Source organism: Mixophyes fleayi, chromosome 6 (genome assembly GCF_038048845.1).
Source record: "Mixophyes fleayi isolate aMixFle1 chromosome 6, aMixFle1.hap1, whole genome shotgun sequence".
Classification (NCBI taxonomy): domain Eukaryota; kingdom Metazoa; phylum Chordata; class Amphibia; order Anura; family Limnodynastidae; genus Mixophyes; species Mixophyes fleayi.
Genome location: NC_134407.1, coordinates 85,348,137 through 85,366,741, shown reverse-complemented (window position 1 = coordinate 85,366,741; position 18,605 = coordinate 85,348,137). Strand labels below are relative to the sequence as shown.

At 37.1% G+C, this 18,605-nt stretch overlaps 1 protein-coding gene across 1 annotated transcript; it reads left to right on the top strand.

The window, feature by feature from the left end:
• The first annotated feature begins 6,909 nt into the window (after nt 1-6,909).
• On the top strand, nt 6,910-18,038 carry NCOA4 (nuclear receptor coactivator 4). The gene is made up of 10 exons (XM_075217002.1): nt 6,910-7,034; nt 8,431-8,579; nt 10,942-11,082; nt 11,661-11,749; nt 13,017-13,125; nt 13,500-13,601; nt 14,633-14,782; nt 15,339-16,349; nt 16,713-16,805; nt 17,138-18,038. Exons 2-10 carry the CDS (start codon nt 8,445-8,447, stop codon nt 17,141-17,143), a joined length of 1,836 nt encoding a protein of 611 aa, XP_075073103.1. The 5' UTR covers nt 6,910-7,034; nt 8,431-8,444; the 3' UTR covers nt 17,144-18,038.
• Nucleotides 18,039-18,605: the final 567 nt, after the last annotated feature.

The window sequence follows — 18,605 nt, the reverse complement described above, 5'->3', positions numbered from 1 at the left end:
CCAAGGGTGGCAAAGTGAGCGACAGAGAGGACAGGTTGGGGAGGCGAGTCTGTCGAGAACAGATATCATTGTGGATAGAGTCAATCTTGTCTTTAAAGTAGGTGGCAAAAATCAAGAGTGGTGATGGACAAAAGTGGAGGAGGTGGGGGAGGACACAATAAAAACCTAATGGTAGCGAAGAAGCAGCAGGGTTTATTGGACAGGGAGAAGATGAAGGATGTGGAATAGGTTTGCTTGGCAAGAGAGAGGGCAGAATAGTAGGTTGAAAGGATGAATGTAAAGTGGATGTAGTCAGCGATGGAGCAGGATTTCCTCCATTGGCGTTCAGAGGAGCGGGAACACTTTTGGAGGAGACGAGTATGAGGGGAGTGCCAGGGCTGGCATTTAGATTGGCGGAGACGAGTGGGATTGTTGGGGCTGCAGTGTCAAGAACAGAGAGTGAGGAGTTATAAAGAGTGACAGCAGTATTGGGACATGATAGGATAGAAATGGGAATGAGGAGGGGTTTGAGGAAGGACGTAAAGATGATGTTGTTGAAGGGATACTGTGTGCAAACAACTTTAGGTGGGGGATGGGTGCCAATCGAGGGTGAAGGAAAGAAGATTGTGGTCAGAGAGTGGGAAGACAGAATTGGAGATGTCACAGAGATGGGAGAACATTAGATCCAGGGACTGACCATATGGTAGGTAGCAGAAGTTGTCCATTAGGAGAGGCCATAGAGAGAAGTGAGTGTTAGGAGTTTAGAGGCAGCTGTAGTAATAGGATAAATGGTAGGGATGTTTAAATCACCCATAATAATTGTGGGAAGATCAGAAGAAAGAAAATAGGAAAGCCAGACGGCGAAGTTATCAAGAAATTGTGAGCAGGGGCCAGGGGGAAACCAGATGACAGCAACACAAAGGTGGAGAGGTAAGAAGAGATAGATAGAGTGAACTTCAAAGGAGGAGGAGAGGGAGGGTTTAGGGGGGGGGGGGGATTATCATCATAATTTATTTATATAGCGCCAACATATTCCGTAGCGTTTTACAATTGAGGACAAACACAGTAAACTAATAAACAAACTGGGTAAAACAGACAAAGAGGTGAAAAGGCCCTGCTCGCAAGCTTATAATCTATGGTACAATGGGAGTTTGATACAGTCTACATTTTGAATTTCGGCTCAGCCAGACTGCAAAGGTAAAAGTGACTCATAAGCTAAATGATCCTGTCACATAACACTGTTCGTCAGGGGGTAGTTGTCTTGTGTGAAATTGTGTAACAGGTGGTAATAGGGTAATGTAGTGAGGTTAAGAGGGTGGTTGAGGAATATTATAAGCTTGTGTGAAGAGTTTGGTTTTCAGAGAATGCTTGAAAGTTTGTAGACCAGAGAAGAGTCTTATTGTGCCAGGGAGAGAACTCCATAGAGTGGGTGCAGCCCGAAAAAAGTCATGTCACTTGGAATGGGAGAAAAAAAGCAATCAGTGTAGAGACATACAGAGTGATTCAGCAGAGGAATAACGATTTGCAAGGAAAATCAATCTTGCCGCTGCATGCAAAATAGATTGTAGGGGTTTGAGTCTGTTTTGGGGAAGACCAGTAAGGAGCGAATTGGGGATAACGCTGAAGGTGTAGCCAGGAGACAGTAGCACATCTACACCACCTCCTTGGCGGTCCCCAGGATGGAGAGTGTGGGGAGAGGGACCCACGTTGGAGAGTACAGAAAGGGAAATCCATGTTTCTGTTAGGGCCAGGAGACCAAATGAATAAGAGAGGAAGAGATCATAAATGGGAGTGAGCTTATTGCAACAGATCTTGCAGGATGGGAATAATATTGGCGAGATTGGATGTCTTGGGGGGACAAGGTGATATGTGGTGGAGAGAGGGGGCGACAGAGGATAGAGGGGATAGGCTTTGGGCTTGTAGTATGGAGTAATGATGTGAGGAGCCATGTGGGGGAGTGAGTGGAAGTGTTGGATAGAGAGTAATGAGGCATAGGAAATATAGTAGCTGAGTCATGAAATAGGAGAGTGGGCTAAAGTCCAGTTCAAAAGTCAGTTTCAACTCTTCATAATGAAACAGTTAATGCAGGGGAGGCAGTGGGTGAGCAAGTAGTACAGCAGGCAGATTAAACAGAGGGGATGTTGCAGGGGGGAGGGCAAAAAAAAAACCTCATGAGTGGAGAACGAAATAAGATCAGAGTCCAAAACAGACTTCTTGTGTTGTGAAGCTTGCAGCCAAGGAGAGATGGAAACATCAAGAGTAGAATATGGAGTTTCAGGTGAATACTGACTGTTGTCCTTGTGTTGCTGTGATAATGGGTAGAATGTTCTTCTCCTGTTTAACTCCGGTATAACTCCGAATTATGCTATTTAAATCTTAATACACTTGTAACTACAAACTTAGAACTACACAGCCTAGCTAAGCAGCCATACCATCCTAAGTAACATATGATGGACACAAAGTATTTTTTTGTATGTGTTGTATCAAAATATTGTCTACACAAGTACATTTTACTGCATAATTTTCTTGAGCATTGTTGAGTCAAGTATTGGGCAACTGGGATCACATACAGCTCTCAAATAATGGCAAATTCAGCACTATTTTACAGGATAATTTGCCCTAGTCATTCCCCTTACCAGTGAAGATAATGCCACAGAACGACTGAACAGAATTCCTGACCTTGTTATAGTCTATAATTGGATGTTGATGTTTTAAAAGCTTGGCAAGCCATATAGCAACCAATCAAAATGGTTCATGCTACCTACAAAGAACTGTGAGATAACCAGACATACAAAAACTGCTTTGGTGACTTGAAGCAGCATAACTCAATCTTTCTCTATTCTTAAAATACAGTTGTGGGAGATTATGAAAAACATTATTCAGTCAGAAGGTCAAATAAAATGTGATTGTGCAATCCTTTGGTGTGTGGTTTAAACATTTGACATCTTTTGCTTTCAGGAGGAAGCTTGCATTTTCTTTTTTGCACTTTCGAACCTCTACAGAAGTGTTTTTTTCAGGGAGCAAGTTTGTTTTTTGTGGCACATTCACTCCTAAACAATTTTATTAATATACTGTAGATCTGCAGTTTTGTGTAAAACTGTGTTTTGAGGTCTTATTTTAAGGTTTTGACATGCAAACCTGTTTGACTGCTTCCATTTTTCCCCTTTGCTCAATAACGGCCTGTTCTCTGCGTATCTCTCCTACACTTCCACTGAACATAAAATGAGCTGTTTAAAGTTTAAAATCAATTCAGTGTTTAAAACAACAAATAAAAAACCTGCAAAGTATGTATTATAGCAGTTAGGTATTGATGGAGTTTATGGCTGATGTCTTGATGTTTCATGTGAAATGTAAGTCCCTGATTCTACATTCTTCAGTGACAGCAGCTTGAGAAGTAGTGAATTTGACTTGTTCTAGTAAAATGCTTTTCAAATTTTTAAATGTTAAGTTCCGACTTATGTTAACAATCATTAACAGGGTATGTATTCACTGGTTTGATAAAGAGACTGTAAGTCAAAATAAGTTGCTTTAAAGCAATGAATATATCTAAATAGATATATGGTAAACACAGTGTTGATTCTAGTACAGACTTTGAACCAAAAATGCAGCAATCTGCATTCAGGGTTTGTCTGGCATTTGAAGATACTTTGAATACTAGCAGTCTGTTCCACATGTTGATCATATGACTTTTCTGATGACCATTCATACTATCTTCACCTTTCTACAATATTTTGGTGTATGTAAATGATCCAAGAGGTCTCGAGGACATTCTACTAGAGGTTGATGTCCTTTTAATTAAAGCATTAATTTTACTTTAGTCCTTGGTCTATCCACCCGTAGTGGCATTCAGATGGTTTTTAAATATAGTTTTCACATCACTTGGAAAAGGAATTTTTGTGGACCATGACCAATATAATATATAGGTAACCAGGAAGTGGAGCCGACATTTTGCTGCCAGATTTAATCAAGGAAACATACAGGGAATGGACCCCAGTAATTCAAGCAAAGGGAAGGGAGGTTTCTTTTTAAAATGATCAATATAACGGTAAAATGATCCTTTATGAGTCATTTGATATAGAATAGCTAATTTGATAGGCTTGATGTAAAATAATACATATTTTATCAGCTATAAAGGAGCCTATGTGACAGACCTAATTCTGCAGCAAGAGACATGTAGATGGCTATTAAGATACAAGCTGCATCATGTATGTGAGGCCATTTCTATAATAAAGGCATATTCTGTAGTGTTGTATAATATAGTTCAATACTGTAAGGCATTTGTGACTGTGTGGACAACTCTATTTCAGTCCTTAAACATTGCTACTTGTGTTGCTTCCTCAAAAATAAAATAAAACTTGCCAATGCTAAACAGTAGCTGACTTACTGCAGTTTATTACGACTAAAACAAGTGTCTGTGTGAAGGAATGTGCTTTTCTTTATACTTAACTATAGGTGTTTTTATCAATATTTTCTCTGTTTAACTAATGTAGAATCATTGTTTTTATAATAGATTGGCACAGCAGCTAAGATTAACTTTATGGTACAGCCGGACTCAAGCTACCTGGGCTATAAACACTGGCCGTTAGTGATCATAGCTATTGTTTGCATCATAGTGACAAGCCATTGAGATTGGAGAAGATACGTATCAGCAAAAAACAGTTGCAGATCCAGCAATAAAAAAATACTTTTTCTGCAAATTGTTATCCATACAAAATGAAAAGTTTATGTGCATGAAGAAAGCTATCCTGCATAATATTGATGTTGGTGTCCCTCAAACTTTCCCAAACCAAATTAAATATAATATTCTTAAACAGTCTCAAGGCTGAAGCCTTTTTTCATTATCCATAATGCAAGTTCAAACTCATCCTCTACACACCAGCCCATTACTCCATGAAAGTTTTTTTTAGCTTTTCCTGCAGGCACTTCTCATATTGTTTTCCTGCAGGGTCATGTTGTGACTACAATCTGTCCAGGGGTAGATAGAATTACAGCATCATCATGGATCGGATGTGCATTTCACCAATATTTTTAAAACCACCTAAATAAATACATAATGGCCATTTAATTATTTTTAGAACCACAAAAAATATACATAATGGCCATTTAATAAAGGACCACAACAGTGCAGGGAATATCATAATTCAGGTAAGTTGATGAGAGATTGCTTTTTAAAATGCTCAAAATAAATATAAATGTTACCTTTAAGAGTTATTTGAAAGAGAATAGCTAGTTTGGTGGTAAACAATAAAATGTTTAGTTATACTTATCCCGCTGTCAATTCCAGAACTAATAAAGCAGTGTACAAAGCTCAGTGGTCTGCATGGCCTATCAGTTTATTATGAACTAGCAACACTCCTAAGATGCTATCTAACTTATAGTCTTAAGGTACTTGGGTATATAGATCGGTCAGGATGCTTTCTGTTCTATGTACCTTGCCTCCAATGAGTGAACACTGCCCATACACGCTGCACATTTGACAATTAAGCAGTTTAGATCTAATTAGCCAAACATTACAGCATGTACAGTGAACAATTAGTAGAAGACTAAATGCAATACAGTTAGAATCAATCAGAATCAAACCGTTACGCGCAATCACAAGTTTTTTCTATTTTTCTATTGAAGTAAACTTTTGTTCAATTGTATTTATGTAACATTTATTATTATTATCGTAGATTTGTTAGGCGCCAGTGTTCTGCAGCGCCGTACAGTAGGGAAAACAGGACTTACATAAACAGTGACATACAAAGTAGACAAATTAGATATCATCATCATTTATTTATATAGCGCAAGCAAATTCCGTAGCGCTTTACAATTGGGAACAAACACTGATAAGACAATACTGGGTAATACATACAGAGAGGTAAGAGAACCCTGCTCGAAAGCTTACAATCTATAGGACAATGGGAGTTAGAAACACAAGGGCATGTGCTACATCATATTGCACAATGGACAAGCTAGAACGCAAAGGTAAAAGTATTGAGTGGGCTGTGTGTGTTGCAATGTTGGTCAGAGGGTTGTTGTCTTGCGTTAGCAGTGGAGAGGATGGTAATAGGGTAATCTAGGGAAATTAAGATGGTGGTTGAGGAATATCATAACCTTGTCTGAAGAGGTGGATTTTCAGTGAACGCTTGAAGGTTTGAAGACTAGAGGAAAGTCTTATTGTGCGTGGGAGGGAATTCCACAAATTGGGTGCAGCCCGGAAAAAATCCTATAACCGAGAATGGGAGGATGTGATGAGAGTGGAGGAGAGACGTAGACCTTGTGCAGAACGGAGGTGTCGAGTAGGGAGATATTTTGAAATAAGTGAGATGTATGTCGGTGCAATTTTGTTGAAGGCCTTATATGTTAGAAGAATTTTATATTGGATTCGTTGATATACAGGCAGCCAATGTAGAGACTGACAGAGTGGCTCAGCAGAGGAATAACGGTTAGTAAGGAAAATCAATCTAGCCGCTGCATGCAAAATATATTGTAGGGGTTCAAGTCTGACTTTGGGAAGACTAGATATGAAAACAAAGGGTATGGAGGGCCCTTTTAAAATAACATAAAACATTAAAAGTAGGTAAAGTATATAGAGTTATAGTTCTCAACAGTTGAGGTCACCTTGCAAGTATAATTTTCATAGAGGTTGTAGGCCTCTCTGACTGTACAAAATGAATCCAATGTGTGCATGGTTCTAGGAGAACGTTTTCAGCATCAGGGTAATGCATGGTAATCATTTACTTATCTACACTTGCTACAATTTAAACAATACAATATGTTTTGTGTTCACAAATAGTTGTTATTTCCACTCTCTTTTGCTTCGCTAAGCTGTTATTTAACCTGGTCTGATGATAACGTGACTGATATTGGCCGTCCCTTACAGCCCCCCTCCTCCTCCTGTTGCTGCTGGCTGTGTACGTGTAGAGCTGCTCCCTGCTTGTGGCGTCTGCTGTTCCCTATGATCCGCCCCTTTTCTTTGACGTCAGCGAGAGCGCTTTAAACTACTACTAGGCCGTTCGAGGCTTTTTCCGGATTCGGCCGGTAACGGGCAACGAGGCTGTGCGGGGAGCCAGGTATTAACTCTATTGCTGTGTTACTGCGTAGCCGTATGTGTGGATACAATTTATAGTGCATTGCCTTTTGGGTATTTTTACAGTTACATTTTAATACAAAAAGTCTCACGACTGCAGAGTAGGGTATTACCATGTAAGTGTACCTTGAAATTGGTTTTATTTATGCAGGTTATTTTTGAGGATGCACTTTCCCTTGTACTAATCAGATTACTTTTTGTGGCCATAGTGATATTGATTTTTAGAGGTTGCAGATGTATGTTCCTCCCCACGAGATTGACATTGAGCACTGTACCCTTGATATTTACTGGTACTTGCATATGTGTTCAAGTTTATTTGCGTTACTGTCTTTCACTCGGCTTTTGTAGAAGTTATTGTGCACCTGGTATGATGTTTCAATGCTTGGTATATCTGATTCTATTATGATCATAATACCCACCTCAATCCTTGTAAACCAATACCACTATGTTAAATTGCATTTTGAACAGCCTGACTGCTCTATGTTCACCTCTGTCAAATCATGTAAGGGGTTGAATAAAATCTTAAATAGTTTAGTATTAAATTTAGGCAGGATGAGTCAAACTATGATCCAGAAAGTGCTGCATGTTCAGAAAATTCAAGTTAAAAGTAGTTTGTTTCTATAAACAGCCTGGAATGTGTTCCTTGTTCTGGCCTCAGTAAGCACAGTTGGAAATTAGTAGCTTACTACTAGTCTTAGAAGCCTATGTGGAAATTTGTAGAACTCCCCTTATTTTGGAAGTGCAAAATGTTAGGTGTGATCACTGGTTTTTTTTCTGAAATCCCTAACATATGTTTTTAACTGTAGTTGTAAAAATTAAAATTTCATTGTGGTAAATGTTTGCTGCAAAAATATTTAGTATTCTTGAAAAATAACATTTTACTTTCATCTTTTTTTCTGTGAAGCTTCTCTTCTGCATTTGGAAACCTATTTGATAATATTGTGATCCTTTCCAATTCTAATAATATTTTTGTTTTACATCTCAGTAATATGCTACAGAGTACACTACAGTTTGACTACAATGCCTGCTTATGAATAGTAATTAAATAAAATGTAAAAGCAAGATTTTTTTCTTGTTGTTTGCAATGCTGCTGCTAAAAGAAAACCAAATTTGCTTATTTAAAAAACATTTATTCTTGTTACTGCAATGGCATTTCTGAGTATTCTAACCAGCTGGTTTGCTTGGTTTTGTTGTGCCCAGTATCTTTGTAGTTTGTTTTCAGATGTCAATTTACTGAGCAAGATCTGTTTGTAACAACTTTTCCTGATTGCATAAATTTCACATGTGTAATGTTGCTGAGCTTGCAGTTCATGGAGAGAGCAGTATTTTGTGTTGTACTGCCTGGTGAACGTATGCCTTCATTTTCATTGTCTTTTTAGACGTGCCAACAGAAATGGATTTGGACCAAGACCTCCCTTCCTGTGGCCGAGATCCGCTGTATAAATGTCTCCAAGCCAGGAAGGAACTGGAAGCTGCAATTCAAGCACTATTAAAAACGGAGCAACAAGTGAAAGAGAACAGTAGAGAGGTACAGTATTTGTCATATTAACTGATCAGTAATGCAGAGAAATGCATGTTCTTTCATGAAATATGATCTGTTTACATTCACTAATTACATAGTTTACACTAATTACATAGTTTCCAGAACATTGCTCTTTGTTTCCTACTTAGATGGGGGGTTTGTGATGCGTTGTGTTCTCACTGATGGGCATTATTCTTCTGTGTTCCCTTAGCTCCCGATTGTAAGGAATTGGATGTAGCCAATCTGAGTTCATAATGCTAAAACTGCACAATTAAACTGCTTTCACTAAATATGAGGGTATAACAGTTGTGCTTTTTCCGGCTCAAGATAGTTGAAAAAGTCCAGTGCTTTTACAACTCATTTCATAAGGGCTTAAACAGTGTGATAATATATATAATGTAGTTTCAGTTGCAGAGCATTAGTATTCAGCCCTTTTAGACATTTAGTAAAAAAAAAAAGGAAAAAAGCTGTCGGCACTGTACTTTAAACGTGGAGTCAAAAGTGACAGTGTTACACCACCTTACAACTATATAGGTCACATAGACCACATTGAGTTGCAGAAGTCTAAAGATCTGTCAAGTAGTGAAACCTTATGTAAAAATTTCCAGATTTGTTTTTTTATAAATATTCTAGGAACTATGTATAGTTGTTGTTATTTGCAGTATTGATATAGATAACACACAGGGAACAAATGCCTGTGTCCTGCATACTTGAAAACCTAAATATCGCTGTCATTGTTTTAATTGGTGCAGAGCTGGACATGAACTGTAATAGTCTACTCTTTATTCTGTTAAAGTGATAAAGGCAAAATCCATACAGTAATTTAAATTTCATGTATCTGAATTTTCACAAACTTTTATATAGGGGTAAGGCTTGTTCACAGCAATACAATTTTCATGCATCATGCAAGTTAGCACCTTAAAGCAACTTTTTTTTTTTTAAATTATTATTATTATTTTTAAGTAATGAATGTCAGTTAGTGTTCACATTGTGGAACAGCAACAGGAGCTACCACAGTGGTCAATAGAAAATGACAATCTCTGTCCACTGACATGTGTGGCCCCATATTTGATCTTGTGGCTTGAAGCTCCAGTCATTTGTGGTCAGTATTACAGTTCTAAGGGTTAATGTGTTATCTGTAGTGGATCAGGTCTGTAGCAACTATAGTAAATTTAGATTTGTCAATGGCATATTCATACAGTGCTGAAAAAATATTCCATGTGTAAACCGGACAGCCCCCCCCCCCCCCCCCCCCGTTCTATCATATGATGTTGTGGAGGCATCTGCTTTTCTGTTTGTTTTTTGTTTTGATGCAATGTGGGATTCCACAAGGATTGTCTTAATCCGCAACCTAATTATTTTATCCTGTTTTTCTTCATATGATTCATCAACTTCCCAAACATCAATTATTGGGATCTCTGAAAAGACACAATCCTCCATGTTTTAGTTGGGTTGTTGTGGCCTGTAGCAGCATAGCTGTTTATTAAAACACTTATCTTTATTATGTGGAAATTCTATAATGGAAGATGGGGGTTAGTGTAAGTAAATAAATACTTGGAGGTAAAAAGGACACAAGATTACCATCTACAGTTGTGGCATTCTTCACTCCACTACCTAAAGGAGTTCTCAAGCTGGCCGAAACATTGGTACATACAACTTCACACTCCAAGCCTGACTCGTGATTGATGAATTTTGGTGGGAGAAAATGTAAATACAGTACATTGGCAAAGCTAATTATTGAAGCTTGCAGGTAACGTGCTGTTAGTCGCTGTTCTGAATCATTATCAGTTCTACTGTAAAGTCCTATAATTGAATTACTGATTGGAGATCTGTTTTGTGTGTAGGAAGAAACCTCTTCCTCCATGATAACAACCTTCTCTCAAATCCTTTCAGTTTTTATAAGCTTCAGATACATTCACATACATGTGTTAATGTTGTTCATTCTGTCTTAGAAGGCAACTTTTATATTAATGTTTTTGTGGTTCTTGAATTAGCTAGACAAATTCTAATATTAAATCTTGGTTTAACTAATTGTGACTTTTTTCATAAAAAAAAAACCTGTATGCTAGATAATATGGATGTCCATAGCATGAAGTATAGGGGTATATATTTGTCATCATTAAAACCTTATTCTACATGCCTGATTCATCTATTTGTATGTACTCCATAACAAACACCTTACATTTGTGTTGCATTGCTTTGTGTGTGATGTATAAAACAACTCAATTCATCCTTCATATGAGGAGCACTTAATAACCAACATGCTCATTTAGGTATTTAAAGTCTGTTTGCTATTTCATATTTCACTCAAACATATTCTGTGAAGGAATGGTGGCATAATGGCACATAAATATTCCTTTCCATGCAGGTCAAGGCTAAGATCCATTCTTGCATTAGTCGTAACTTGGAGTGTCTGCGCAGCCGTGAGATCTGGCTTATGGAACAGGCAGAGCTGATACAGCAGCTAAAGGAAGAGGCTCTGCAGCAACAAGCTCAGCAGCTGTACTGGGTAAGACTTACATTGCATCTCACATTGGTTCCTGACTACTGGAGACTACTTATTCATGATAGCATATGTTGGAACTGGCTTATGAATACGTTTAACCTCAATTTTTTCAGTCACAACCAGAGCACTATAACAACTGTTTTGTAAAAAGTGCATAACACTTCACAGACAAATTAGCGCGAGTCAAACATAAAATTCTATACTTGGTGTTTATATATTTATTGTGCAGTGTCCATTCATTAATATTTATTCAGGGGTGGAAAAGGTCTCCGTGCTTGGGTCTGTAGAATTGGGTGGCTGATGACCATCTGCTAGCCTCTGCATCTCTTCTCTTACTGATTTGTGTTAGTGTTAGATATGGGATTGCATATGTGAGTTGGCAAGAACCTGGAATTAGAACCACTCCCAGGCCAGAAGTTACTGCAGGATGGTGATTGTAGGGACTCTGCAATTCTCCATCAGCTCTGCTTGTGTTTTGTTTTTTTTTCTTCAGTCTTCTAAACTATATGCTTTGAAATATGGTAAACATTTGTTTTCATAACACATTTTTAGTTCTTCTAACACAGTAATTTTTGTTTTAGTTGTTAGGACAGTTCAATTGCCTGATTCACCAACTGGAGACTCCCCACAGTAACGATCTTGCCAATCAGATCACTGTTTGCTTGGAAAAGTAAGTTGTTGGGGGTTTTTTTTTTGGTTTTTTTAAATAAATGAAAAATTTTACAGAAATGATTTGATTAGGAAAAATGTGTATTACTTTTAGTTTTTCAGAGAACGGCTTATTCACAACCTATTTTTAAGACAACGCATTGAAAATACATGATTGAAGTGTGCATTAGTTTTGTTTTTTCCCAATGCATATGTATAAACGAACCCCAAGGGTCGTATTTAATTACTTTCCGGGATCGCGGCTACGCACATAAAGTGCAATTACGGTACCAGCACATCGCAGATTTCCCTTCTCAACCCTATGGGGTGTGAAAGGTAATCTGCAGTGTAGTGGTATCAGGAAAGAGGCGGATACGCGTAGCTGCGATCCCGGAAGATAAATGCATATGCCCCTAAATGTTTAAAGAGCTGTGAATTATTAGTTGCTTGGAGTTTTTGCTTAAATTGCAGTAGATACAGCATGATAGCAATGTTTACTATATGGAGGAACATTGCCAACTCCTCAAGACACACAGTCCAAAATATGTTTTTTGTTTGTTTTATTAAACTCCATATCACCAATTTATAATGAGATGACTTAATTATGTTTCTTCTTCTTAATGGCTAAAATATATAATTAAATTATATCAAATTTTCAAAAATTTAATGGGGAATTTTATTTATTTATTTTCCTGTTTTTTGTTTTGTTTTTGTATCTTGTATACTTTTGAATATCAGTTAGTGCCCAAACACCAAGTTGTGTGGCCAGTTTGGACATAAATCAGGACTGCCAATATATGGACTCCATAAACTATAAAGAGTCTCAGCCAGTCTGTGAGAACAAAGCTCTTACTAGCTTCACAATAAAAAGTAACAAGCCATTGAGACCGATTTGAGAGAAGCTACAGAAAGATCAACTGTGACTTATAGCATTTATTCCAAAATTGAAGATTTTGTGCATAATTTATATATAATTTTGGTATTTGAGTTCCTTATACGGCTGTGTTTAAGTATGACAAGTTGGCAGCTTTCATTGTCTTCTATAATAAATGACTCTGGAGTGGAGATGGATAGGGCACTGACTACAGATATTTTTGTAAGATGTCTGGTACCTGCTGTAGTATTTCTTGCATATACTAATCTGTCCCTGCATGGATTATAGCAAAATTAGTACCTGTGACATGGGTAAATGCTGATGTTGCACATAATGTTGGGTTGTTTTTTGGGGGGGAGAGGGGGAGGTTGGTTTTATTGTTTTTTACATGGAAGTTTTTGTTTTCCTCCACCAGACTGGGCAGCCTTGCTCTGAAACCTGAAGAATCTTCCACCATGAATTTTGAAGCAGATGTCCCTTCTCTCAGAAAAGCGATTACTATGTTTGGATCAATCAAAACTGTGGTAGGGGCATGTCTAGTAAACTCTCAACTTTAAAATAAGCATCGAGTACTCTTCCCCGAAACATGTCATTTACAAGGCATTGCGAAGATGATTAGTATTATCCCTTTCTATATCTGATAACTTGAAGCCAGCATACCACCCAAGTTTCAGCATTGTTTTCTTTACTATTTGCTCATTAAGAAATTACATGTTGTACCTATTAGGAGCCTCATAGTTTTTGTATTCTTTTGACTAGCATCACCTTTTAGTAGATTTTAATAAAACATCACTACTTATGTAGCTCACTTGCCATTAATAGCTTTGTGTTTTTGCTTCTGGTTTTTTTTTTTATTTTTTTATTTTAACTCTTGACTTTTCTTATGTGTTTTTCTAAGAACTGTGATGAAATACCAGAGACTGTTAGCACTGCTCCGCATAGTTTTGTCACACAGAATCCCTGGCTTCTCAACAATTGTTATGTTCGGCCAATTGAACAGGTATACTTAACTCTGTCTTGTCTGATATCTCTTCCTTAAAGGATTTTAGTTTGCTGTTAATGGAGACGATATGAATGTTGAAAAGATGTATTCAACTTGGTATATACAGGGAGTGATGCATGTTCCTTGAAGAAAATGTTTTTCTTATGTAGGTTTTTTTTTTTTTTTTGTGTTACTGTTGTGTTTTTTTTAATAAACACGTCTTGAATGTTGCAAGCACAAATTTTGCTTGAACAGAATGTTGTGTACTGCCTTACAACTGCTTTACATTATGTGCTCTAGTTGACTGGGAGCCACAATGATGATCCTAGTGTACTGTATTTACTGAGAAAAGAAAGTTGTATCACAACTAATGATAGCATATAGGGAGCAAATTCTGATTTCTGAGTAAGCAGACCACCCTCAAAGAAGGCAACATAGTAAAGCCCCCCCACCCATTCTATATGAAATCAGATTGATACTGTAGTTAGTTGAGCTGCTGTCATCACTGGCCTTGCCCTTGTATCCACCAATTCACACAGTGCATTTCTGCAGAGTGAGAGAATAACCTCCCATGTGTCCCAACATGGTAACCTGCTGCAAAGGAGTGAAACATAACATTTAATTCAGTAATTGATTTCATGTGGTTAAACCAGGTTCGTAGTGCATGGGTTTTAATATATTTTAATGTGCAAATACTCTTTGCATGCTCTTCAATTCACTTAAAGATTATTATTTCTCCATAAGTAAGCTATGAAAAAATGCAGCCAGAAGATTCTTTTAGTTGTTAGTGCTAAATCTAAGACCTGTATTATTTAAAAAAAAAAAAAAAGTTAAATCTGTAATGGGCCTTAAAATAATAGCTCTAATATGAAACTTTCATCAAATTGCTTACATCATGTTATACACTTGTTGTTTAGCTAAGTGCACACCATGTTAGATTGAGCTGGGCATTGCATTTGAACTAGTTTTATTACAATTTGTAAATAACTTCATAACATTTACTGTTCTGTTTATATTTCTATTGATTTGAATATATTATTTTTGTGTAGAAACCCCTTTCTGGGACTTTGAACACCCCCCTGTCTGACTGGCTGTTGGAAACTAAAGCTACCAATCTTTATCAGTGTCCTGCTCTGTACGTACCAAACTCTTCTCCCCAAGATTGGCTTTTGAAAACTGAACTCGCAGAACCTATCAAGGTATGTTTTGGAACATGGTGCTTGATGGCTTTCTATATTTTGCATTGATATAATGAATGGTATAATATGTAATTATATCATTAAATGTTTTTAATTACTCAAACATTTCAGGACAGTTCATTCTTTTTGTCTCATGAACATTCTTCCTCCCTCAATTCACTGCTGTCACTGGTAACTCTGCTCAAAAATAACTTTGCAGGGAGCTACAACTTCCTAGAATGTTTCCGATACATTTAATATGACTTTTGATAGAAATCACGTTTTAAAAATCAATCATTTAGAATAACTGCCCTACCCTGGCAACATCTGTAGCCATCAATTTTTTTTTTTTTTTTTTTTTTTTTATTGCTTTCATTTATTATGTGCATTGTGTTATAAGGACTCTTGGAAATTATTTGAATGTTCTTTTGAAGTTACAATTTAGTGGGCATCTGTTGAATATGAAGTGTATTTGTTGCTGCACAATATACAGATTGTCTAGATTTATTTTTTTTCCGTGTGTGTGTATATTTAATTTTTTTTTCCAGTAGCTAATTCTTTACTTTTTACTTAACAGTGTTCAGAAACGCCCAAACCTACATTTAATATTGAGCATATTTGGGGTCAGCTCTGGGATTTGCACAATTGGCTGCTTCAGTCCCAGAGTAAGGAAGATTGTCCAGAGAAAATTAACGTTCGCACACGTGACAACTCCTTTTCCAGCTCTTCTTTCTCTTTTGAAAAAGTGGACAATGAAGATTTTGACCTCCAAGATGATGAAGCGATGGATCTCTCTGAGTGGTTAATCTCCCCAGCTGAAACTGAACAGAAGAGTGATGTTATGGAGAAGATGAGGCTGGTTTTCCAACCTTTTGTGGATGACTACAGTATTAGTGATTGGCTTCAGAAAGTAGAGTCCTGTAGTAACTGTTGTGGTGGTCAAACATCTGCTTTGGAGATAGAAAATCTTGGCAACCTCAAGTGTCTCAATGAGCAGTTTGGAGGGAAGAAGACACCAGGTTCTACTAATGATTTGTGGCTCTTGAAGCAATCTCAGCCTCATTTTAAGATGGAAGAAATCTGCAAAGCTAATGAGCCATGCTCTACCTTTTCTGAGTGTGTTTGTGATGAAAGCTGTGAGAAAGAAGCCCTTAGAAAGTGGCTGTTAAAAAAAGAAGGAAAAGATAAGAATGGAATTCCCATAAATCAGGAGCACATGGCCAAAAGTGATGAATCTGAAAAGTCAAAGCCTTCCATTACCATGTGGCTACATCCTTGCAGAAGAGACTCGGAAGACCAAAGTTGTACCAAGAATACAGAAGAATGTGACCACCACTCCCTTAGGCATTTCAAATCTCTGCTTGAAACACCATTGAATAATTGGGTTGTCAAGTCCAATACAACTGAAAAAGCAGAGAAAGATACAACGGACAGTAAATGGAAACTTCCCACAGCAGAAACTCTCTCTCCATTCCACTTGCCTCTAAATGCAGAAAACTGGGTGTTGTCCTCAATGAACACAGATAACGTGGAAAAGCCAGAACAAGCTGGACTGGAGGATAAGTGGTTACTGCGTAAAAAAGCACATGTAAGTGTCTTGATAACGGGCTTTGCAGAATAGTGCAACCAGTGAAAGAGAAACCAGCCAAAATATATATATTTTTGAAATGGTGAATTTCATTATGTTGTGGACATTCTCACAAAGTACCAATGTTATATTATAATACCATTTTAAAAAAAGAAAACAATATTTTGAATCAAAAATTTCATTCTTACAATATATGTACAAGACACAGAAAAAAATATATATAAACCATATCTGCTTAAATGCAGTCAAAAAATGCAGCATGATCTTTGGGTTAACCATAACACTAGCATGATCAGAAGCAGTACAATAAAGTTATTGCAGGGTTACCATAAGAGTCTTACTATCAACATTTTTGATCTTCAGGAATATTACGGCCTTCCCAGTGTTTGTGACCTGTTTGCCTGTATGAAACTAGCAGCTGACAAAGACAAGTGGTTATTCCGTACACCTCTGCAGGTAATGTCTTCCATAAACTCCTTTAACTGGGAAAAATAAACTGCATAATATACAGTAGATTAAAGATGAGTGTATGCAGCCCAGAAATTGATGATCATGTTGGTTTAAAACTTAAAACACTGAATATCCATGCAGGTACATTTTAAAATTGTCTGTAACAAGCTTAAACAATCAGAATTTTTCCATGTTATGACTGCGTGCAAAATCCTTTTTGTATTGACCCCTTTTTGTCTGTTTGCCAGCTCTTCAATCAACGTGATTTTTGTAAGTGTTTTAAAGAGACAGGGATGTGTTTGCCTTTCCGTAACTGTTTTTTTTTGTTTTTTTTATAGATGTGAAGCACCTTGTGATTTTTGAACCACTCCTCAACTTTCATGCTGAAGACGTGCACACGCAAACCTTCAAACTGTTTGTCAGTTGTTCTGTATGTTTATTTTGTCATCCAAATTGTTGACCGGCCGATCATTAAGATGTATTGAAATGTGACATTTTAAGGTAATGCTGAAAACATAAATATCTGAAACCTTTTGTTTCAGCTAAATCAAACACAGGCTTAGCTACATGGTGGGCTTTCTCTAGTACCCAATCCGAGATCCTGTTCTTATTTTGAAGGCGAGGTTCTTTAATTACATTTCTTTTACACGTAATGAAATGAGCAGAAAACATCTAGTCCTTTTCAATTTTAGCAGTTTGCACACAACAATGGGAAAAAGGCAATTTATATTAAAAGCTGATGACATTAACACTTAAAATATAAGTTTGGTTGTTTTTTTGTTTTTGTTTTTCTTGCTTCCAGAAATCTGTCCTGTCCTCTTAATAAGTAGCCTATATATTTTTAATGACTGTTTAACTATTTGGAAGCATTTCTTCTTTAGAGTTAACCGTTTTATGTCTAATTTAGCCTAGTTAGCCTTATCATATTGTTATCTATTTTCATCAGCAACAACATGAACAGAATTTTATTGCAATGCTATCTTTCAGAGGTGGGCAACGTGGCCTCTACTGATTGGGTATGCTTGGAGAATACAACTCCCAGGATACCCAATCAGGAGTTTGTAGTTAATTAGCTGGAGTGCTAGAATGTGTCATGCTGACATGATTTTATTACTTAGCATGTGCAGGTGCCATAATTTGTTTTTCACCAAACGTTGTAAACCTTTTATTTTACCTAACTTGTTAATTCCTTCATTTTATTTTTAATTTGAAGTGTTCCATTAAAGAGTTAGAGCAATACACATGACTGTGTGGTATTTGTAAAATTGATAACATTGCATCTTTGATCCTGACTGAAACGTGATTGATGGTGGTTGAAGTGGAGCTTATTAAGTTTAAAGGAACAAAAAACAATTTGACAAGCAAGAACATATCAATACATTTAGTAAGTGAAAGGGGAGTCTTTTACATTTAATATTTATATATATATATATATATATATATATATATATATATATATATACACACACAACTATAGTCTATATTGTCAGACACTGAAAATATTTTGTAATCTATTCATGTGCCGTGGGCGGTTGATCTACAGGCTGCCAGTAGCAACTTCCTTTACATACACTGGAGAGAGAGGGCAATGCTATGTATGGAGTACTGTTGTGAAGGAGAGAAAGTGTAATCTGCTGCATGGCTTGGCAAGCTCCGAGATTCCATAGAATATGTGTATGTGGAGGTGTGTTTTGTGATTTGTTGTAGGTGGTGGTTTGAGGCGTGGTCAGGGAAGGGGTTGGGTAAATTCACATGTCTATGTCCATGGACATTCTGTCCCTAACAGTTTGCTACTTTGCTTTATTA

What these genes read in the sequence shown, in the direction of transcription:
- NCOA4 (XM_075217002.1), top strand. Translation starts at nt 8,445, where the DNA reads ATGGATTTGGACCAAGACCTCCCTTCCTGTGGCCGAGATCCGCTGTAT. An exon ending in AAGCTCAGCAGCTGTACTGG is followed by an intron (nt 11,083 to 11,660) that starts GTAAGACTTACA and finishes TTTTTGTTTTAG; the next exon opens with TTGTTAGGACAGTTCAATTG. An exon ending in AACTCGCAGAACCTATCAAG is followed by an intron (nt 14,783 to 15,338) that starts GTATGTTTTGGA and finishes TTTACTTAACAG; the next exon opens with TGTTCAGAAACGCCCAAACC.